The sequence below is a fragment of the Cavia porcellus genome, unplaced genomic scaffold (genome assembly GCF_034190915.1).
Source record: "Cavia porcellus strain 051 isolate PalLab524CR breed Dunkin Hartley unplaced genomic scaffold, mCavPor4.1 scaffold_1, whole genome shotgun sequence".
NCBI lineage: Eukaryota > Metazoa > Chordata > Mammalia > Rodentia > Caviidae > Cavia > Cavia porcellus.
The window spans coordinates 134706702-134731767 of NW_026947484.1; the positions used below are offsets into that span (position 1 = coordinate 134706702).

Genomic DNA, 25066 nt, shown 5'->3' on the forward strand with positions numbered 1-25066 from the left:
TACTTAATGATTTTTTTAAAAAGACTTCATGAACCTATCACTCATAAAAAAATTTTAAAAATAGCTTACAATTTAGAAAATCTTCAAAAAACTGGGAATACTTCTGATAAAATTCTTTTAATTCCCAAATTCACATTTTTCTGAACAAGTTGTCTGAACACAACATGAAACAAAACTAGCAATAAAAATCAGAGTTGGTTTCTTACTCTAATAGTAAATAACAGAATACAAATATATATAACTGCAGAGAGGGGTAAAAAACTTCATCTCCAGAAATGCAAAGCCAAATTAATTTTGTTTTCTAATATTCTTAAAATTATAAGCATGTATTTTGTTTTAGAATGTGTACAAAAAATGTAAAAGCTTAATGGTCTCACTGTTATTAGAAATTTAACAAAGAAGTTCCACTGAAATACATTTGCAAAGAGTTACAAGATTTATTTATGTCTATCAAGCTTAAATATATGATAGATAAAATTCTGCAGAGGAAATAAAAGTGAAATTCTAGACTAAAGAGAATAAATGTATTAAATGTTAACCTTCAAAAGCACTTGCTAAATCAACAAGTGCTGGCAGGGCTATGGGGGAAAAGGAACTTTCTCCACTGTTGGTGGGAATGCAGACTGGTGCAACCACTGTGGAAATCAGTGTGGAGGTTCCTCAAAAAAGCAGGTTCCACTTGACCTAGCTGTTCTTCTCCTTGGTATCTTCCCAAAAGAATTAAAAGCATCATACCACATTGATATAAACATATACATGTTTATAGCTGCACAGTTTGTAATAGGTAAACTTTGGAACAACCCAAATGTGTATCAACCAATAAGGGGCTAAAGAACTTTTTTTAAAAAACACAAGAGTATTATTCTGCCATAAAGGATAACCCTGAGACATTTCTAGCTAAGTGGATATACCTTGAACACATACTTTTGTGATTGAACCCAGAACCTGCATGGAAAGTAAGAATCTACCATTGAGCCACATCCCCAGGCCTGAGGACACACTCTTAAGTAAAATAAACTGGACACACATGTGAATACCACATTGTTTCTCTGGTGTGAGAAACCAAAAATGTAAATAAGGACCAAATGTATAAGAGATATTGTGAAACAGGAAGAGAATATTCAAATAGGAAGGAGAACTAGGAATGGACAAAGGGAAAGCAAGGGAGGGGAAAAAGGAAGGAAGAAAAAAGAAAAAAAGAATGAGAAAATAAGGGAAAAAATAGAAATAAAGCTTTTGTAAATAAGCAGGAGAAGAAGGGTCAAAGAGAAGGCAGGAGAATAGGAAAAAAAGCCAATCAATTCATGTCAAGTTCAGGTACAAATTCTCTGATGAATGTGATCATTATGAGTACCTAAAATGTACGAATAAACACAATTAATTGAAGAAAAAAGCTTGCTGTAGTATTTGGGATTCTAGTAGATGCAATTAAACAATGCTGTAAAGGTTTTATGTAGTAATGTCAGTATTTATAATATGCTAGAAAATAAGTTTTTGCAATTACTTATGAACTTCCAATGGAAACTTTAAATAACCTTCAAATGTGAGAGAATGAATATTTTCAAAAGTTTTTCTGGAGGTATTTGAACCAAAAAGATAAAAATTGCTGCTCTAAGATAGGTTTTTCTCAACTTTTAGCATGCAGGATGATCCGACAGGTTTACTCTCTTCTTGAAAATTATGTTTCAAAGAGTTATGGCTCAGAAACTATTTTGATAAGGCTGCTCACTCCACCTCAAGCTGACCAGTGATTCTGATGGTCATTAAAATATGTTTTGAGAATGGCTACTCTATAAGTTAAAAAATGGAACTCTGAACTCTTATCATTTTGGTAACTGGAAATCCTATGGAAAAGTTGCCTCACACTTCCTATACAAATTAGCCTTCTATTCAAAAAAGATTTATAAATTTGTACCTGAATATACTTCAAGTTTGAGAAGAATGCTGGGGGATCATGCACACTACGCATATTCGACCACTGAGTCACACTCCAGACCTACATTTATTTTTGAAACTAATCATATCTATACTCTAAACAGAGTAACACTTGAGAAAAAAAAAATTATATACAGCAAGCTCTCCTACTTTCAAAATTCTTTTTATGTTAGGATCAAAGTCACATTAAAAGAGCACAGACTATCAGGAAATTAAAGTTCTAATCTTGATTGTATCATCTCTTATGAGTATAGGTACTTCAAAAGTTTTTTATATTGTTTCTCACTTCTATAAGTGAATGAGTTGGATTACATCAAGGATTCTTAACCCATGGTATGTGACAGATTTAAAAGGATGCAAAAAATTCGTAAAATTGAATACAAAATTTAATGTACAGTGTATATATGTATTTTCCTGGGACAAGAGGATACATAACAGTAATCAAATTTATAAACATATCAATGACCTGCCCCCATCAACTGAATAAGAAAAACAATGTCTTTTAGTTTTAAAATTGTATGATTCTTACAAATGTAACTCTAGGCATACTTGTCTTTGGAGATGTGGCTGCATCATGGAATACTGAGGCCCGCTGTGCCGGGGTATCCCTGGGATTCTGGCAGCATTCTGTGCCAGTCTCATTTGATGGGCTTGAAAAGCTCCACAGTTCATATTGCCTCTTTGCATTGTTTGCACACTGATCAATCTTGGAGGCTACAAAAAGTAAAAATTAATAACCTTTACAAACTTATCTCTCAAATATACATGTTACAGTAAAAATAATCCAGTCAGAATATAAAGTAAAAGGTATAAGTCATTGTCTTCATCTCTAGCCAATCCTCAAAGGACTGGTAATTATTAGATTGTGTATCACTCTGAATTTCCCATTTTCCTCTCTTGGTATGCATGTCAACATTAATTTACCTCAACTTGGAGTAATGGTTTTGACCAGAAGGGGCAGAGAGCAGAAGAGCCACATGGGTGAGAATGACCTGAACAAATGTCTAAAGAACAGATCAGATCTTAGGCAGAAATGACCCGTTTCTCTGGCCCACAATGATCTTGTGGAGTGATGAGAACACATCAGTAATTTCACAGAAGTACTGAATTAATTTGTTTCCCAAGGTAAGTTACTTACTTATACCTTTTCTTTTTACACTTTAATCACATTCTTATGACAATCTGTGCAAAAGAACTCACCTTTGAACTCTATTCCTGCTAGCAAACCTGAATGTGTAACTCATCTATACGGGAGAAAGAGAAGTCTTGAAATCTGCATAACTTAAATCAATAATATAATACTGACACAATACTGACCTGTTGCTGTAACATCTGAGGGGCTGTTTGTCTAGGGTGCTGCTGTGTTGTTGTTGTTGGTGGTGGTGCAGGAGCTGGTGGTTGCTGCATTCTCATCTGTTGCAACTGCTGATGTTTCTGTGCATATACTTGCTGTTGCATATGCTGAAGTCGAAGCTGTGCTAAATTAATCTGTCCAGGAGTTTTACTAATGTGGTTTGTCCCTGGAGGAACTTGTCCAACTACAACATTAGGAGTATAACCAGGAGCTGGTTTACTCTCTATTACTAGATTACCTGGAGATTTAAAATGAGAAAGATTTGCATAAAATCAACTACACTGTTATCCCACAAATTAATCTTCCAACAACTATCAGCACATCAAAGTTTTCCATAGTACAGCAGGGGTAGAAGCTAAATTTAAAGATGATGAGGATTAGAAACCTAATATATTCCAAAGCCAAATTAAAAATGACTTTCGATTAGCTGTCTTTATCCTATATTTCTACAAGTGTGAAGAAAATTAAAGATCTGAAAAAGATATTATTAGCTAGTCAATCTAAATCAATTCTCCCATATTAAGACTCAAAGATAATCAGATTACTAATTCTGATTCCATCTGGTTTTTTTTTTTTTTTTTTTGGTCTTTTTTGTTTTTATCGGTACCAGGGATCGAACTCACGACTGCCTGCTTGCAAGGCAGGTGCTTATGCCGCTGAGCTAAATCCCCAGCCCCTTCCATCTGGTTTTCAACTGCCAAAACATAAAGGACAGAGAACTATTCTGCTACAAATAGAAATACTAAATGGTTTAAACCATTCATGTCTTCAAAAGTGATCATTTTTTCCCATGAGTCACAGAGGGTACATTTTAGGAAGGTGTGATTTAAGGCAGAGGTTGGAAGGCCATGTTAAAGTTCCTCAGTCTTTGATTTTATTTTTGTAACTCTTTGAAAATGTAAAAATCATTCTTGGCTTCTATGTCACTTAAGAGATAGGATTTTTTTTAACCTAAAGATTACTTTTTCTTTTTTAAAGGCCGTAAGTACTTTCACAATTCCCAAAGTTAAGCACTTTGCTATTGTGAAAGCGTATCTACTCAATCTGTAGACAGCTTTACTTGTCAGGAAATTTTTTTGCTATTTTAAAGAATCAAGGTCTAGCTATGTTGCCCAGGATGGCCTTGAATTCCTAGGTTCAAGTAATCCTCTTGGCTTAGCCTCTCAAGTAGACAGGGCTATAGGCATGGTCACCATACCTGGCCTTTCTTTTTTTTTTTTTTTTTTTCCTTAAAGATCCACAATGAGGAATAACAAAAGCAAAGTCCATTTTTCTTCCATGTGAAAAATTTTGCTTTTTATCTTTTAAGGATTCCTCAGGACATGACTACTGGACACATTAGTTTTCTGAAAGACCTCTACTAGTGTACCATTTGGCATTACTAAACTACTAAGCACCTAAGAAAATCTCCTAGAGAATGAAGAAGCATTTGCTAAGTGTTTGTATTTTTCTTTAGGGGGATTTGTTTTGGTATTTTTTAGACAGAGTATTACTGCGAAGACCAGACCAACCTCAAACTCTCAATCTTCCCTCAGGCTCTCAAGTGTTGGAATGAACATCTATGTCACTTGCTACAAATTCTATGCATATATGAAAGTCAATATTAATTTGAAAAAGTATATAAGGAAAAACTAGAAATGATACAAATTATAAAACACTACAGAGGGGCTGAGGATAGTTCAATGGTAAACTGTAAGGCCCTAGGTTCCATCCCCAGCACAAAAACAACACAGTATTGTAAATTATAACAAAAACATTAACTAGAGCAAGTTTTGAATGAATAACTTATCTTCCAAGTCATTCATATTTTATTTCGTTTCGTTTCATTTTTGCAATACTACCAGGGATTGAACCCAGGGATATACTAATACTGAACTATATTTCAACCCAATTTCATTTTGAGACAGTCATCCTAAATTATCCAGGCAGGACTTCAACTTGCAATCCTTCCAGCTAGCCTCTTTCAGTGGTGGCATTTCAAGAATGTGTTACCACATCTGGCTATTTACATTTTAAAGTTAAAAACTTTAGACATGCATGGTGGCACAGACTTGTAATTCCAGCATTCTAGAGGCTAAGGCAAGTGGACTGCCTAGACATCAAGGCCAGCTTAAGCTACATAGTGAATTCAGGCCAGTATGAAATACAAACCTGAAAGCCTATATAGTGAAATTCTATCTCAAAAAACAAAAACAAACCAAAACAATTTTAAAACTATTTAAAATTTGATTTACATATTTTCTTTTCTCAGGTCAATGTTCTATTGTAATACAATTTCTCACCTAAATTGACTACATTCTTTGCCCAGAATGTGGGATCACAATGGAAACGTATTGCTCCATTAGCAGCAGGGACAGGATCACACCGAGCTTTCAAAATATGACGCAATTGAAAGGTAATCTTAAAGGAGGAAAAAAAAATTCACATTAGTCTTAAAGCTAAACACCAATTGGGAAAGCATACAAAATACAGTATTTTAAAAAGCTAAAATACTCCCTCAGTGTCAAGTATCAGAAGAAACAGTACCAAAGTATAAATCAGCAATCAAATAAAATGCATTGTTGAAATTGTTATTTCCGATAGTAAACTGCATTAAGATCCTAGGCGCCTTCAAAAAAGCACACATTACTTACATGATTCCCTTCACATAAAGTTCTAGAAAATGAGAGATTAGATTAATGGTTGTCTAGGGTCAAGGGTATAATGAAATAGGGAAACTTTGAGGCTGACACAAATTTCTTGTATTTTAAAAGGGGGCAGTAATAATTGTCAAATGTCAATATACCTTAATAAAGTTGATTAGAGAAACATAAAGGTACATGTCTCACCAGCCGTTTGCTGTACAGTAGTGCGGTGCTGCTGCCACTTGCAATGGCCCAGTTTGTAAAGTTCATAACATGTTTCACCTGCCGGGAGAGCCCTGTGATGTCATTCTGCTGCTGTAGTAGCTTCATCTGTCTTTCTTTTGTAACATTCTGAAATAGAAGAAGAGCTTCACTCAATACTGTATGAAAAAATAATATATACTAGTTAATAATTATTTAACGAGCCTATGACCAATCAGGAAAAATTACTAATCAAAGTAACAACTAAGACTTAGTTCTGTAAGTTAAAATATTCCACATACAGAAATTAACATTAGATGTTATCTTTTTTCTTTCAGCATATGAATGTCTGCTAAAAACAGTAGCTTCCTATTTGATTAATCTAAAGTGGCATGATGAGCTAACTTTAGTAGTAATTTTATATAATCTTAACTCACTATACTTCCTAGGCCAATGAAAAATATTGTATAACCAGTGCCATCTACTGGTGCGGCCTGAGGCTGAGGTTAATATTTTTCTTCAATACCTAATACAAAATAAAAAAAGAGAAACTCCAATGCTCTAATAGTAAAACAAGGATAGCTTTTAAATAACAAAGTTTAAAAGAAAAAGGAGTGAAGACTGATCAAACCAGAAAAAAAGAACTTCAAAAAAATGCTGCAAAGTAAAAATAAGGTGCTTTAATAGGGACTACCAGAAGGGATGGGTAATGTTCTACATATTCTGACATTCAGCAAGCTGAACAACCTACCTACTTTGTTAACCACTGTTTTCTCAAAGGCTTCTCCATCTAGTTTATTAGACAGTACATTTCCCAAGAAAACAAGTTTTTCATTTTGTAAACATAAATCAACGCGTAGTGATACTCAACTGATAGCATTTACAACTTCACTAGAGATCATTCCTTTTGCAAAGCTTAGGATAACGAAGTTTAGGAATTATACTATTAAAAAAAAATCTGTTTAAAAAATTTTTATAACGTTAGGGGTACATGACATATAGTATTTGTCATTAAGTAGTTACCTACACTTTAGCCGTAAGAGAAAACTTTTAATTCTGAAGCTCTTGCAATGATTTTACTAATTTTATTTTAGATATATAACTAAGATGTATTTACAGGAGGTTAGAATGTATCAAAAACAGATACTGCTAAGTGCTCTCCATTTACATGGTACTTTTTTTGGGGAAAAAAATCCTGTAAGATTAAAAGCAACTTACTAGACGTGTAACAGGAGACTCCTAACTTTAATGCTTGTGTAGAATATTTTAAAATCTCACAATTATGTCTAATACAAAGATAAGATGTATTTAAAAGATAGAAATTCAGAGGTAACTTACATAATCTCACTTGCATGTTAACTACATGCCTAATATTTTTAAAGCAGTCTAGCATTTGGAAGCTATATACTGTAGTCAATTACACAGTTTAAATTATTACTATTCAGTGATGTAGAAAACATGTAATTTTTAAGATATTTCACATATAAAACTTGCTGAGAAAAATAAGCTGTGTGTAGTAAAGGTGAGCCTAATTAAAAATTAATCTGAATTTCAAACAGGCTAAATCCTTACCTAAAAATTTACAACTATGTATTAATCCCAAAATATGCAACACAAATATCTAACATAAAATCATCAATAAGTTTAACATTTATAAATTTCAAAATGAGCAGCATTTTTTGCATAATTATGAAACTATTTTTAAAATAAGGTGAAGACACAAATGGCTTAAAGCAGAAGCCCTTTATATCTTTATCATGGTAAGAAATGTGGTGGGCCTCCTTTGTTTGCACCACATTTTAGTAATAATTTTTTTTTATTCCTAAAAGTCATCATTATTTCCTAATGAATACAGTTCAAAGTAACTAACTAGAAAAAAGGTCTCTTTTCCAATAGGAAATGGAAAAAACAATCTATTTTTTAAATTTTACTTTACTTCCATATTCCCCAACCCATTTAAAAGAGCTTTCAATAAACATTAAAACAGCTGAAGAGCAAGAGAAGCAGTTTTTGTTTTATTTTGGCTTTGAACCATACCTCTAGCTGCTGTAAGAGAGATTTTCCTTTCTTATTAATTTCATTGATAAGGGTGAAAATGGCCACTTTAATTTCCTGTTCTACTCGTTTGTTAGTCTCATTTACTTCTTTTATCCTGAATAAGAGAAATGCATCATTAGGTTATCAACTTATCCTTTGTCTCTGAGTCATCAATTTTATAGAAATTCATCCAAGTGGGCATTTAACCAAGTATTTAAGTTAAAACTTTGTCAAAGTGTACAACTTGTGTGTTGGCAGACCAAACCACTTAATTTGGTCCCAGTAAGTTATTTATAGAGACAAACAACGAATATTTAGTAGTTTTAAATTAAGCTCATAAAGGCCAGTCGCTTAGGTTGGTGAACAATCTCAAGTCATTATAACAATGAATGTAACTTACAAACATCTAACATCAATGATTGCTGGTTAGAATCAATTCTGGTATACCAGTTCTGTTTAATCTTAATGCTTTCCACCAACAATGTCCCAACCAATAATTACCTTTTCAGAAGGCAGAAACTAAATTTAGAAGCATTCATTTTCACTTAACCACTTGAAATATGGTTTGTGATATACTTCCATAACTTCTCAAAATGATTCCTACTGTATATGCTAAACGGTGTTAAGACATTAGGGGGAAGGTGTAGTTTACTGAGGCGTAAGCCCACGGTTCTCATGTGTTAAGCACATGCTCTACCACTGAGCTACATCCCAAGTCTCTACCCAGTTTTTAAAATAGCTGTTATATATTTTAGATATAAATATAAGCATCCATTGTGGTTAGTGAAAGTTTTGGTTGCACATATGAAGTGGCTGACACCTTGACTCTTATAAAAGGGGACATAGGGAATCCTACTAACAGAAATACATAAAATGCCAACAATCAATCATAAAAGTTAACCTTTATTTTTTGTATAAACTGCTTTTCATTTGCAAAATTCAGATTTGGGCAATTTTAATTTACTCCAAGCAACAGTAATACAGATTTTCCTCCTTTGTGTATCACTGTTTGGATCATTATTTTATTTTATTTTTATGTTTTGATCTTTTGGAGACAGGGTATTGCTGTACAGTTCAGGTTGGCTTTGGGCTCCCTTCTGTAGCCCAAGATAGTTTTGAATTTGCAACAATCCTCATTCCTCAGCCTCCTGAGTGCTGGGATTACAGGCACGAGCCCCCATACCTAGCTTGGACCGTTATTTATTTTGTTTGTTTTTCTCAGTACTGGGAATCGAACTCATAACCTTGTGCCTGCCAGGCGGGTGCTTATGCTGCTGAGCTAAATTCCTGGCCCTGCACCGTTATTTTAATTTCTTCCTGTCTTTTTTTTTTCAGGGGAGAAAAGGGGTATTATGATACTGGGGGCTAAATCTATAACCAACACACTGAATTATATCCCCAGCTTTTTAAAACTCTAAGTTCTTACTAGGTTCCTTGAACTTGCAGTCCTCCTTCCTCAGACTCTTAGAATTCTAAATTTAAAAGCATGTATCACCAAGCCCAGCTTGATAATTTTATTGAATTTAGTGAATGGAAGACATTTTTATTTAAAAAAATGAAAGTATTACTGATAAGAAATACTGTATAGGTATCCAACAAAAAATAAGCCACAGATGGAAATCATTCAGCATGCTAAAAGCAGAGTATAGTCAGCTTCAGACTTACTGGACTTAAATTAACTATATTCAAATTGTGAAGGAAAAAAATGCACATTAAAAAAAATAGACCTGATACTTGCAAGGCTGAAGCAGGAGGACTACTGCCAAGTTTCAGCCCAACCTGGCTACCTTAAAAAAGATACACAGTGAGTTAAGCAAAGTCTGAACTGCATACCAAGACCCTGTTTCAAAACACCAAAACTGGGGTGGTGGAGGTGATAACAGAGGGCTGGGGATGTGCTGCTCAGTGGCAAAGTACAATACTTGCCTAATATGGCTGAGGCCCTGGATTCAACATTCAACAACTGCATTCTGCCTCCAAACAGAGATAGGTCATTGAATAATGTGTGAAAAGGAGGACAATACTAGAAATTTTAATGCTTTCTAACAGCTTTCTGGAGATTAACTCTTTCCCAAAGCTTTAGAATCTTAGATACACCCTTTGTGATGTAGCAACATACAAGGGGTGACCAAAACATACAGTAAATGTGTTCTTTAAAATTTACTGTAGTAAAAGACATTACCATTAATCACCCTTAAAATACCCCCCCCCTCTTGTTTTGAATACACTTATCCCATCATTATTGTCACTTTCTGAAGCAGTTTTTAAAAGTCCTCTTTGATGAGGGTCCCTATGAGATCTGATTTAAAAAAAAAAAAAAAAAAACATAACTTGCTACTGAGTGTCATCTAAAGAAAAGCCAGGTTCATAAAAACATTATCATGTTCTCATTCATCTTATTCATCAGATCTGGCACTGTGCAACTTCTAGCTTTTCCCCCTGCTCAAAACGGGTCATGAAAGGTAAACATTTTGAACTGAGTCAGGACAGTGAAGCAGCCAGGACAGCACAACTAAGAAGAAATAAAAGAGGACTAACTTCAGAAAGTGGCAAGAACAAGGGATAAGCATGTTCTAAGAAAGGGAAAGTATGACGGGGTGATTGACGGCAATGGGTAATTTTTATAAATTTAAACATTCTCCAGATTTTAAAAGTATATCTTATATACACAGAATATGTACAAAAATGCAAGGAACTTGCATATGAATCAAGTAACCCTGAAGGGGACATCTAACTATAACTTGTGAGAAGATAGTTACCTTTACCAGCATCAACCACAACATATCAGTACTTGAACCTAAAACATCCTGACAGTTCAAAAAAACAATCCAGGAACTCCGTATGTGTGTGTGTTACTATTTATTTTTCTTTTGATACCACTTAAGATGAAAGTTTGATCATCTGTTAAACACTATTTTCATTTATTCATTCAGTTTCTGATTGTATATTATGCTCCATTTTAATTATTACAAATTAACATTAAATAAAGTCACAATATTTGTGATTCTGTAGCCCAATAAAAGTATGTAATAACCCTATTCACATCTCCAAGAATTTCCACTTTTTATTATGCCACCTTCAAGTGTTTGTCTTTCTAGTGTAACAGCTCTAACCTTGTTAGTCTATTCTTTCACAGAACTTATTTCTACTTGCCCCACAAATTACTCAGAAATGTACCAAAACAGGTAACTTTTAAGCAATGGTGATGGTGGTAGTAGTAATAACATAGCAGCTAACACAATTTGTTTTGTATGCCAAAAATATGTATTCATATTATGTTACATGTAAGATAAGTACTGTTTTTAACGCTTGTTTTAGAGATGCGAAAATAAATATGTCCACTACATTTTTTCTCTGTAGTGTTAGAGATTGAACCTAGGGGCACTCCACAACTAAGCCACATAGCCAGCCCTTTTTGTAGTCTATTTTGAGACAAGATCTCCCTAAGTTACCTATATTGGCTTTAAATTTGTGATCCTACAGCATCAGCCTCCTAAGTAGCTGAGATCACAGGAATGCATCACCACCATGTGTCCACTATAATGATGTTCTCTTATCTATATTGTATCTTCCACACAATCTCTAGTTCCACACAATCTCTACTTTAAATTTTATAATTCAACTCTCTTCATACTAATTTTCCCCCCTAAGTTTAAGGCTTATATGAATTAGTCTAAAACAGTCCCAGTACTCAGGAGGCTGAGGCAGGAGGATCATTACATAGTCCAAACCCAGTCTCAACTATTAGACCCTGTGTCTCACAAAAAAACAGAAACAAAAAACACACAAACAAACCAACCAAAAAAGCCCCCCAAAACACACTCAAGGATATATTCAAAAGGTATGTAAAGTTTGACCAATTAAATTTTGCTTAATTAACATAGCCCTGAACTCAAGTGACATGACTTCCTGTTTAAAAACTTGTTTTCTATATATGCTTAAGATAGCAGGAAGACAATTTCAAATGGAATTCACACCTCTTTAATAATCCTTTTAATGTGAAATTATGGTTTTAAAGCAACACACTTACCTATTCTGCACCTGAGTAGCTGCAAAATGAACATAATTCTTCTTTTCAAGAAGCTTAGCCAACAAATTCTCAATTGCACCTTTCTGATTTTGAAAAGCTTCTTCCAAAAACTGGTACCTTAAAATTAAAACAAAAACTACATTTAAAACACATTTACAATTAACATTTGGAAAACCAAGGAGAGTTATATGATTCCATTTTTTAAATTATGAGTACATGTTTGTAGTACATAATGTAACAGTATTCGTCAATACTGAAACATTAAATATCTATATACTGGCTACCTCCATATTACTACACCTTAACAGTAACTTTTAGCTGGCAATTATTTTCCCCAATCCTGAAAGCCAAGAAGTTGTGATTCAAGATTGCATTTTTTAAAAATCCAAATACTGAAGTTAAATACATTTCAAATAATAAAATACAACAATACTATACAAAACAGTATCAAAGGAGGAAAAAAATCACTCGTAGTTTTAATATTACAAAAATCACTGCTATGATTTTCATGTAATATAAGTGTGTATTAATTTGGCGATGCTAAGGATTAAACCCAATGCCTCACACAAGCTAACAAACACTACCATCTACTTACATCCCTGCGCTAATTATACATTTGTAAATACAAGCATAATAACAATATACATGCAATATCATATATGATTTGTATTCACCGTGTCTTTAAATCATACATGAAAATTTTCACACTCAGATGCCATATATAACAAAACTTTCCAAAAGTGTTATAGGAATTAAGGATACCATCAACACCAGTTTTACTATAAGTCTATCAACCTAAGTGATACATTCAAATTTTTTCTAATATATTTAGACAACAGTGAAGTCTAGAGTTCTTTGGTTATCAAGAAGCTAGAATAATAATTTTTTTTTGTTTCACTTACTTTTTTGCACATTATTCATGAAACCAACAGATTAGTTTCTTTTACATACTTTCCACATGAGCAAAAGGCACACAGTCCAGTAATATAAAGGCAAAAGCATGAATTGATATCAAACTGAGACAAAAGGTATAATGGAGGTAGTATTAGTGCCTAAACTGGTATCAATACCAAGGGAACTTTGTGGATAGTCAGAATGGTATCTTCTGCTAAGTTGAGACATGTTTATTATACTACAAAGACTTCAATATGGCCAAAGAGAAATGTGCAAAGATAAGATGTCACAGTAACATTTTAAATCTAGAGGCACTCTGAAGGGCTTGGGATACCATGCTACTTCTGCATTTTATTCTCTATATAATGGAATGTACCTGAGGAATTCTTAACAGAATGTGAAAAGCAGATTTACATTCATGAAAGTCACCAGACAGAAATGTAAAAGACCTAAGGATGAGGGCAGAAAAGGAAAGACCAGTTAGAACTTTAAGCACTCAGATAAAACACAATACTGGTTCGTATAACCAAACATGATGGACAACTGAATTCATCAAGAGAGATCAGAAGCTTTGGTGATCTGGGAGGCTGTGTCAGATATATTAAGATCCTAGGTACCACATAATATGAGTGCCCAAGTAAAACAGAATCAAAAAAAAAATATTACTAGTCCACTATGGTGGTTATGCCTGTAATCCAAGCACTTGGGAGGCTGAGGGAGAGGAACACTGCTAGTTTGAGGCCAGCCTAGACTACATTGTGGGTTCTAGGCCAGCCTGAACTACTACATGAGACCCTGTCTCAAAAGAACAAAAGCAAACACCAACCAAAACAATAACAAAATTCCATACTAACCCTTTCAATTTAATGAGCTTCATTTACATTGTGAATAATAAATATCTTTTTAAAGTAGGGCTTGATCATGTCAGCAACAGGAAAGCATGTGTAGAAAAATCAATTAGTATCAAAATTCAGTTTATAAAATTTCACCTGGTATGAATTTTTGTGAACGTTTCAGAATCTTGTTCCTAAGAAGTATCGTTGCATTTATGTGAACAAGAAATAAGCAAGCATGCTATTTTCATAAATATGTATACCTAGGTGAACACAGGTAGTCTTTCCTCTCTTTATATAGGGATTGACACTTAACTAGACACTAAAGCATCAATAAGAGCTTCTTGGGGAGACTAACATGTATGTAGGGAATGTAAGAGCCTTTACTGAAAAACAAAAAAAGCTAAAAGTACAATTGCACAGTATTTTGAAATCAGCTGTCACTCAGTAAAAGGAGAAGCTAGAAGAGCTGTAAGTATCAGATGCTCAAGAACCCAGTATATCATGCTGAGCTTGTATTCAAATATTAAATAATGGTGAACCATTAAGAAACTGATTGAAAAATAACAGTGACATTTGTCTCTGATCATCTGAACAAAGTATAACTGTATAACTTAAACAAAAATACAGACATTTGGGAAAAAAAAGTCACATTATGAAAGCAGCCCTGATTTCAAAGGACCTCTGATAGTTTATAAACTTACAAAAAATTTCTCAATCAAAATTACAACAGAATTACTTCAGAAATGGTGAGAAAAATTCAATAAATGGATTAAGTATAAATCTGATTACTATGTTAATTCTTACAGTAAATTCTTGGTTGTTTAATCTTGCATTATGAGACAGATTCTTAATATGAGCTTCTTAAGTCACAATGAGCTATTTTCAGGAGCACTTCAAAATATTTAAATAACTTTATGTATGCCTACAATATAGTTTAGGACAGTCTAAGTAAAAACATTCTATGCTTTAAGCTAGAATTACTTAAACTCAGTATAATAAATGTACCACTGGCTATCTGATTTTGATCAGAATTAATCAGCATGCTTATGTGGCTTTTAACTGAGAAACAAATTATACTTAATGTAGTTGGTTAAGACATTTTAAAAAATATGGTGCTTAGGAATAAAGAATGGGGTGTCGGGGGGAATCAGGAAGACAGCTAAACTCCTGCCTGTGAGCCAGCTGGAGCATGGACCAAGGAGAACTAGGAAGGAAGCTAACCCTTGCCTGTGAGCCAGCCAAAAGCCAGAAGTCTGAGCCAACTACTTAGGGGACAACAATATGTAATATAGTAACTATTGTAGATTTCCTATTGTCTTATCACTGTTTCATTTCATTTTATTGTTAATTCCTTTTAAAATAAAAAAGGAATAAAGAATGGACGATAAATAATAAAATCATTTTTTTACAAGGCTGAGAATCACTCAGTTAATAACTACATTTTAAAATAAACATAGGAGATCCTAAGTCCTGAACAGTACTATTCCACCTGCCAAGTAAGTACAGTATTATTCTCAGTCGTCACTATGTATTACTGATTTGACTCTGAGTCATACAGGAAAATACATTATTGTAATGTATAAGCAAACTGACTATTTAGGGAAACTTTTTTATTTTTATTTTTTGTCTTTTTCCTTTTTATCGGTACCAGGGATTGAACTCACGACTGCCTGCTTGCAAGGCAGGCGCTTACGTCGCTGAGCTAAATCCCCAGCCACCAGGGAAACATTTTTTACAAAAATAGCTCAGGTTCACTTTTCTTAAGTTATTCTGTTTTTTAAACTGAAAAAAATTCTGAACATATACTCAAGTTTTAATTCCACTGAATCTGTCATTTACTCTCAAAAATTTTTATAGCCCGTTTTGTCTACATTTACCTACTGTATATGTTACATTACACTGAAGAAAACTCCAAACGAAGTTATTTCTCTATCTACACATAGCAAGCAAGCCTGTTTTGAGACTTCTACTAAATGTACAGGTACTTGAAACTTTCTGTGTAGGAGGTTGGGGGATGCAGGGGAATCAAACCAGGGTTCACCTATGTTAGGTAACCACTCTTGAACTGAAGCATGCCCCAATCACTGAATTTCTAGAAAAAGTTCTTATTTACCTTTAAAGGACTGTTACCAGAATTAAACTGATCAAAACACAGCAAGCACTTAAGGCAGTAAGACAAGTATTAAGTCACTGTTATTCTTTGCAGCAATTTTAAAGAATTTACAGTTATACAAACCAAAATCTCAAACCTTCAATAATAACAAAAAGCCTACTATGCACACAAAGACCTCATAAGTGTATTTTGAGAAAAAAATTTTTTTTGAAAAAACCTGTTATTTAAAATTCCAGAGTCCAAGAATAACAACTAGAGCAAGTGAGTCCAAGTAGAGTAAGTGTCTCAAAAACCAACATTTACAGCACAGCTGAACATCTGACAGAAGGGAATGTGGGAGAATTTTAAACTTTTTCATTCTTTGCCACAATGTTTATGGAACTATAAGGAAAAGGAAACCAGGAGTTGTTTCCCAGGCAGAATACCATAGAAACAATTATAGGTAAGTTAATACTTTATGATAATGAAGCATATGGTGACTATATAATTGACTGTTAAAAATTCTCACGGCAAGAAAAGACAAGCAGGAAGTACAGAAGAAATTAGAAAACCAATCTGTGTAATTCACAAGAATCGAAATGCCCATATTAATACAGAAAAACTTTGCAAGGTATTAAACCTTAGATTAACAGATGATATGATCAGGGAAGTGGATATTGATAGTCATGATCAAGTACTATGAAGACTTTGTATAAATGATAACAGTAAAGTGAAGATATTAAGTTGAATCAAGAAGATATACAAATTCTAAATAACCCAGTATCAATGAAATGGAAAATAAAATTAAAAATTTACCAACAAAGAAAAGCCCAGGTCCTGATGGATTCATTCCTGCATTCTACAAGAAATTTGGAGAAGACCTAAGGTCACTACTTATCAAATTCTTTAATGAATTTCAAAAAGAAGCAATACTCCCAAAGACATTCCTGGAACGAAAGTAGTACCTTAATACCAAGACCAGACAATGACCCAACCAAAAAAGAACTACAGGCCAATCTCCTTAGTAAATAAAATGCAAGAATCCTCAAGAAGATTATAGACCACGACCAAGTAGGATTCATTTCAGGGATGCAAGGATGGTTCAACATACACAAATCAATAAATGTAATATACTATTTAACAGAGCCAAGGACAAAAATCATATGATCATCTCAACAGATGTAGAAAAAGTCTGACAAAGTCCAGCACCCATTATCTCAGTCTATAAAGGCCATCTATGACAAACTTACAGCCAACAACATACTAAATGGTCAAAAATTGGTACCCTTCTAAAATCAGGACCATGACAAGGATGTCTATTACCACTCCTATTCAATACAGTTCTGGAAATATCAACCAGAGCAAGTAGACAAGAGAAAGACATACAAGGAATAAGGATAGGAAAGAAAGAAATTAAATTATCATTACTTATGGATGACATGGTACTCTACATACAAGATCCTCCAAAGACTTCCAGATTTAATACCAGATTCACTAGTGTAGCTGGATGAGCAAACACACTCAAAAACCAAGTCTTTCTGCACATGAATAACAAACTCACTGAAAGAGAAATCAGGGAAATCATACAACACAACATAACACAACACAACACCAGACCTGAGGATGAGTGGAACAGATTAGAAGATGAAGAAACAACTTCAAACATACTCAGCCATCTTATCTTTGACAAAGGGGCTAAATATGTTAACTAAATATTAAAGCCTCCTTAATAAATGGTGCCAGAAAAACTAGCTTTCCACATACTGAAAACAAAAACTACCCCCATGCATATCACCATGCACTAAACTAAAATCGAAATGAATCTAAGATCTCAGTATTTTAACAGATACATCAAATCTGCTGGAAGAGACAACAGGTAGAACTCTTGAAGACACAGGTACAAAACCTCAACTGCTAGGATCTTATTAAAAAGGTTTTGTGTATCAAAAGAAATCACCAACGGAGTGATAAGAAAATCCAGAGTGGGAAAAAAGAATCTCAGCAAGTTGTTCTTCAGACAAAGAATTAATAACTAGACCATATATAAAATTGAAAATCAAGACTGCCCCCCTAAGACTCAATCCAAAAACATATCTGAAATGAACATAAGCTCCTCAGGAGAAGTACAAACAGAAAATAAATACATGAAAAAATGTCCAACATCACTCATCATCTGAGAGATGCACATAAAACAACACTGAGACTTCACCTCACTTCAGAAAAAATGGCTATTATCAACAAATCAACCAATAACCAATGCTGGCAAGGCTATGGAGAAAAAGAACCCTTTTCCACTGTTGGTGCGAGTGTAGACTGGTGCAAACACTGTGGAAATCAGTATAGTGTTAAGTTTCAAAAAACTAGGTCTAGAGGTTCCATCTGACCCAGCTATTACTCTCCCTGGTATCTTCCTGAAAGAATTAAAAGCATTGTACTACAGCAATATATCCACATCCTCATTTATAGCAGTGTAGTTTGTAACAGCTAAGTCTTGGAAACCACAAAAATGCCCATCAACTGATTAGTGGATAAAAAAGATGTGATTCTGTGGTACAATGGAGTACTACCTGATCAGAAAGGATAAAGTTGAGACATTTAGGGGCTGCAGATTTAGTTCAGCAGCATAAGTGCCTGTGTGGCAAACACAAGGTCATGAGTTCGATCCCCGGTACAAGAAAAAAAAATTTAGACATTTATAGCTAAATGGATGGACTTTAACACCATAATCTTAAGTGAAATAAATCAGACATATATGTGTAAATATCACATTGTCTCTGTGATGTGAGAAAATGAAAGTGTATAAAAGAACCAAAATGTATAACAGATATTGTGAAATAGGACATAAATGTTCAAAGGGACAGGAAGGGGAAAAGAATAAAATGAAAATAAAGCTTTGTGAATGGAGGGGAAGAGAGGTTGGAGAATAAAGGAATGGGGAAAAAATGAAGAACTAAGATATATCATGCACAGATACAAATTCCTATGATGAATGTTATCATTATACATAAATATTACCAATAAACTTAATTATAAACAAGTAAAGATATTGTACACAATGTGCTAGATTTTTTTTTGTCTTAAATTATTTGCCTTTTCTGCTCTTTGTAACAATGTGAAAGTTTCTTACCAGTGTCAAACATAACACATATTCGTTCCTCCATAATTTGGCCCTTATGTTACTGTCAATGTCTTATTTTAGAAAACTGAGCCAGGCATGATGGCACACACCTATAATCTCAGCATTCAGAAGGCTGACGCAGGAGGATGGTTGTGAGTTCAGTCTGAACTACACAGCAAGACCCAGTCTCAATAAACCAAATAAGAAAAAAGAAAACTGATCCAGTAGAATGTCATGTGTCTTACTACAGATATACCTAAACCTCTTTGCATATCTAAACTCAGATGGACTCAGTCAAATGAAAAACATCTTTGGCTTACCCCTTTTTCTAGTAGCTTTTTGTAGAAGTGTCAACATGATGCTTAGAAGTGTGGAATTGTACCTCTGCATCGACTACAGATAGTCCAAAAACATGTACTTTAAAGCTGCACTACTGTAAAACATGTGCATTATACAGGTTCTCACATGCTTTTTATTTTATTTATTTTTGGTACTGCTAGTCTTATACCAGAAACTTTCTATAGTTTTACTTGCTTTTTAACTTTGGTCACTTAGAAGAAAATCTGCTTTATAGCACAATGTACCTCAAATCCAACCCAAGTTGTACTTTTTTTTCTAACTTCAAAAATTACATTTACTTCAATAAACATAACAACAACAACAAAAGGCTGTATGAAAGTGAGATAAAAACAAACAAACCTGACACTCAGAGAGAGTGTCAGGCTGTAGGTTAACTGTGAGTAACCTTGAGGAGAACCTAAAACAATAAAAATTTCTAGAAAAAATGGCCACAACATTAGAATTCTTACATCAATAGAGCAGGCACAAAATCCAACTTTAAGTCTCAAAGTACAAGTGTCACTGGCATTTCAGCTATCTAAGACTTTACTGGGCAAAACAGGTGTCACTATTAACTGACGTCTTCAAACTTACTGATCTTTTCTTCTTTAATGTCTAATCCATTGTTAACAGTGTCTAAAACAAAATACAAAAACTGGAGGGGAAAAAAGGGAGAGAATATCATTGAGTCCTAGTCACACTAGTAAAGGTGATTCCTGGCATCACCAAGAAGGAAAAAAGGAAAAACACCCCCCACACACATACCACTAAGACATATCATTACAAACTACTTAGAACTACACGTAAAATCTTAAAAGCAACTAGAGAAGGAAACAAGATATAATATGTAGATAAAGATAAAATGGTAGATTTCATAATGTAAACAATTTAAGTTACAAGAGTAATGCAGTATATGTTGAAATTACTGGAAAAAAAAGAGACCTATGTGCCTAAAATTACTTATTTACCAAAAACAGCATTCAAGTATATAGGTGAACTTTATTAGTATATTCACTATTTTCTTTGTGATGATGGTTTCACAGTTGTAAATTTCATCATAAAGTAGAGATCCAAAAGTGCTCCGATCTCAGTCTAAAAGTTTGGTAGAAGTAACTTGCTCCTCTGAGACTGAAAGTACGTTACAGTGCTGCTGTGCAAGATCAGAGAAAGCTTTCTGTAAGGTGCAGCACACAGCACCACACATGAGGAGTTTTAAACTAAGTTTACGTCACATGCACAGTTCAAAATCTCATTCTGGAAATTCAGCACTGCAAAGCAAGGGCAATAGAAAACTCAATCCTTTCATGAAGTATCTTAATTCTAAACCAAGAATTAAAAAAAAAATACTTTTCATGGAAAATAAGTTCATAGCTTGAAATAACCTACACACACATGCATGCACGTGCATGTGCACGCATACACACACATACACAAACACACACACTCCACAAATGTCAATATATGGAAATACAGCTTGTTGAGAACTTAAAAAGTAGCAGAGGAAGAAAAATCCACTAACAGCAAAATAGTTTTGTTAACAATATTTAATAAATAAAAAAGCACAAGCCAAAAAATATTCAGGCAATGAATTTAAAGGTGAGCAATCAATACAAAAGATTTTTTTGAACTTTTTTGGTGCAACCCCTTGTGAATCTATAATTTTATGTGTAATAGGAATGGATATTGCAAATAAAAGAGAAAAGACCTTCAAGAAAGAGAGAGCAAGGGCCTTCAACTATTTATGCAACTTCAAATTACTTGTACAAAAATACAGCTGTATACTACATAATGCTGTCAGTTAACAACCAATCACATAGTTGAAAAATTCTTACAGCCTACATGTTGTATTTTAAGCTATTACAGAAAAAAATTAAAGATTTAAAATTTAAAAGTCTGTAAGCATTACAGTAAGTTAACATTCAATTTAGAATAGCGGTTAGGTTTCCAACACAGGGTCTCATGATGTAGTACAAGCCGGCCTTGAGCTTACTATGTAGCGCAGGCTGGCCTCAAACAATCCTCCTACCTCAGCCTTCCAAGTGCTGGCATTATAAGATGTGCACTACCATGCCCAGCTAGTTAATCTATTACTGAAAAAAAAAAAAAATCAGAAATTTACTGCAGCCTAGGTGTACAGTGTCTGTCTGTAACAGTACAAGATTCTATAATATACCATCAAATTCACTCACCAACTACCCAAAGCAATTTCTAGTCTGGAAAACTCTGTTCATGGGAAATGTCCTATTCAATGTAGTATTTTTAACCTCCTACTGTATTTTATTGTACCTTTTCATGTCTAGTTACACCAATACCATTTAAAACTGACTACAGCATCCAATACAGTAATATGTTGTGTGTATTCCTAAGTTTATGGCCTGGGGGTGACAGGGTATATTATACTTAAAGCCTAAGTGTTTAGTAAGCTATATCATCTAGTTTTGTGTAAATATATCCTAAGATGCTCACACACACAAAAAAACAAAATTGCCCAAGTATGCATTTTTCAGAGCATATTTCCATTATTAAGTGACATATGGCTGTAAGCACATAATTGAAACTTCTATTTGGGCAGTTAACACTGTTGTTTTTAAGTATCTAAATTAATAAGTGTTATGTCAAATGGGTAAAATGTCTAAAATTTTTGTCAAAAATTATTCATTTTTGAGAGCCATTTAATAACACAAAGATATTTACCTCATGAAATTTATACCTGAATGAGAAGAACACAGAAAGTATTAAGCTATAAATTATGCCTAGAAGGTGCTAACTGCTGTATAAAAAAGAAAAAAGCAAAATAAGGAAGATTAGAAGGTGCAAATTTCAAAGTGGTTTTGTTGTTGTTGTTGTTTTGAAATGAGGTTTAACCATGTTGCCCAAGCTGGCTTGGAACTTGTGGTCCTTTTGCTTCAGCCTGCAGAGTAACTGGGATTACAGGCATATGCTTCTATTGGCTAAACTGAAATTTTAATACAGTAATCATAGTAACTCTCAATGACAAAGTTACATTTAAATAGGGGCTTGGTTGGTGTAAACAAGATATACAAACAAGTGCAACAAGATAGTTTCAGCCTAGAAACAAGGAGATCAGAAGAATACCTCAAACATTTGAGTATCAGCAAGGAAGCCAGTGTCACTTTAATAGAGAAAGTGAGAACAGTACTACAATGAATATGTAAATTCTTAAAGGCCACTCACTCTAATGACTTGACTGAAGTGAATAGCCACTTTTGATAAACAGTGTGTGTGTGTGTATATGTGTGTGTAACAACCTAGCTTGAAATTTACACTAAAGAAGAATAACCCAAAGGGAAATAATATGAAGCATGGTGACAACTCAAGAGACTATAAGTAATTCAAAGAAAGCACTTATGATTCTGAAAAAACAAATGTTGGTAGAATACTGATGGTCAAAATATAATAATGTGTACAATTTGGAGAACAACATAAGAAGTACCAGAGATGATGGTTATAAACAATCCTTTCAAAAATATTTTTCATAAAGAGGAACAGAGACAGCTGCTGGCCGAAATAAGGGTTTATTGTTTACTTTTTTTTTTAATCGGTACCGGGAATCGAACTCATGACTGCCTGCTTGCAAGGCAGGAGAAATGAGGGTTTAAAGAGAAGGATTTATTTTGTTCAGTGTCTAAAGATGGATAAAAAATTCAGCATATTAAAAATATTCAAGGGAATAATCACTAGAAACTAAAACATACTTATAATCTGGCAAAGAGAGGGGCAAAGTGCTGAAGCAATATCTTTGGCTACACTTCTCTAGTAAATGAAGTAAGAAAATGGCTTTCTGTAAGAGAATTCAACTAATCTAAAATAAGGGCAGAAGTGTTACTACTGTAGAATGGTAAAAAAGAATTTGTAGGAAGTTGACTGTTTCAATGTTCTTATTAAAATATGAAGCAAAGTTAGTATCTAGGGGTGATGACAGAGGATGAAGTATCAGACATTTTAAGAAAGGAAGAGCTATGAATGCACACCATTATCAGAGAACACTGAGGCCTCTCTGGGGGAAATGGACATGAACTGACAATGAAACCAATTTTATCATCATGGAATAATGTTTTTCTCCTGTGGTGTTTAGCTGTATAAACAAAGCATTATTGGTTTAATTACAATTGTGGTTTTGCCAATGAGGCCCAAAAGGTGGATATGGGAGTAAAAGCTAAATCCAAGAAACTGATTAAAATGAACAACCATAAAATTACAATGGGAAATGGTTAAAAGAGAATATGAAGGGATAAGGTAAAGTGAAGGGCAGTTAGACAATTGTTGTTGGTTGAATAACTGTGGAAGTCTGGAACCAAGCACAGAGAATAAGTTAGAATGAAAGGAGATGTGGCCACAGAGAGGAATGCTTGAAATGAAAGACAATTACTAGAAATGACAAGGCCTGTGATTTCAATATACGTGTGTGTGGCTATAGCCACATAAACAAAAACACTGGATAGTTAAAAAAAAAAAACAAAAAATAGGTATGGGGTCTCAATGATCAAATCTGTGTCCATTAGTTGGGAGATATTAAGGTAATAGTAGGATTCTCAATGAGTTAGTTTCTCAATGAGTTAGGAACTAAAATCTTTTAAGAGATGAAGGGAAATAATTCAGAGTCTTTAGAAGACACCAACAATGAAAGATTATGAGTGACAACATGAAATTAAAATCTGAAGATTTGGGAGAAGGAAAGAATGATCTAAAAACAGCAAAGAGAAGACCTATCATTTCACACCTATAAGCCCAATGGTACCTAAGACATGAACAACAAAAAAAGTCACCAGTTAAGAGGGCTAAAAGTGAAAGTGTCTATTATAAAGCAGCAGAGGCACAGCAAAGGATCAAAGAAAGGCTGAGAAATAGATCCTCCTGATGACAAACCACGAATTCCAGAGAACAAAGGGACAAGAATGCTAGGTTTTATGGGAACTAAAGTATGAACGATGGAGAACTCTTGGAGAGTTTTGGAATTTCCTCAGTGGCAAACAAGGATAAAGACATGATAATTTTAGTAGATTAAAGGCTGACAAGGATGGAGAAGCTGCAAAGATTGTGATAAACATGGCTAGAGAAAGGCTTCCTCTTATAACCTGTCAATGGAAAAGACATTCTAGTTCTATGAAATCAACCCATCTTCACCCTAGACAAGGACTTAAGAGTAATTAGAGAATGATCTTAAAGCAGTGGTGGTGAACCTATGGCCAATGTATCACAGCGGGCTGTTTGTACCAGTGAAACCTCTAAAAGATTTGCCATTACTGTGTGAAGAGTGTCCATTTCAGAAGAAATAGTAAGTTTCATTTTGTCTCATTCTGACAATTTCCAAAGTTTCTCATGAACTATCACATGTAAAAACTTGGCAAACTTTTAAAATGATCCAATGCAACAAATATAATAAATGTGGTTCTATTTTTAGTTTTCCTTCACTGGACAGTTATTATTTGGGTCACTCATTTTCCTTCTACTTTCTTGGTTTACTAACTTATTTTACTGGATCATCTTTCGGAAAGAGATACATAGGAGGCAAAGTTTTGGAATCCATGCATGTTACAGAATTTATGTAGGTATAGAATTTATAGTAAAATTATAGAATTCTAGGT

The 25066-nt window shown here is 34.0% G+C and overlaps 1 protein-coding gene across 3 annotated transcripts in view; it reads right to left on the reverse strand.

Moving 5' to 3' along the window:
* Positions 1 to 25066, reverse strand: part of Trim33 (tripartite motif containing 33) — a 113748-nt gene that overhangs the window by 33588 nt on the left and 55094 nt on the right. For all 3 annotated transcript variants that reach the window (XM_063255813.1, XM_003479251.5, XM_003479252.5), the window contains exons 5-10: positions 12182 to 12298; positions 8152 to 8266; positions 6118 to 6264; positions 5572 to 5689; positions 3253 to 3527; positions 2485 to 2649 (exon numbers count right to left, since the gene is read on the reverse strand). In XM_063255813.1, the coding sequence (XP_063111883.1) occupies positions 2485 to 2649; positions 3253 to 3527; positions 5572 to 5689; positions 6118 to 6264; positions 8152 to 8266; positions 12182 to 12298 (937 nt within the window). The remainder of the gene's footprint in view (positions 1 to 2484; positions 2650 to 3252; positions 3528 to 5571; positions 5690 to 6117; positions 6265 to 8151; positions 8267 to 12181; positions 12299 to 25066) is intronic.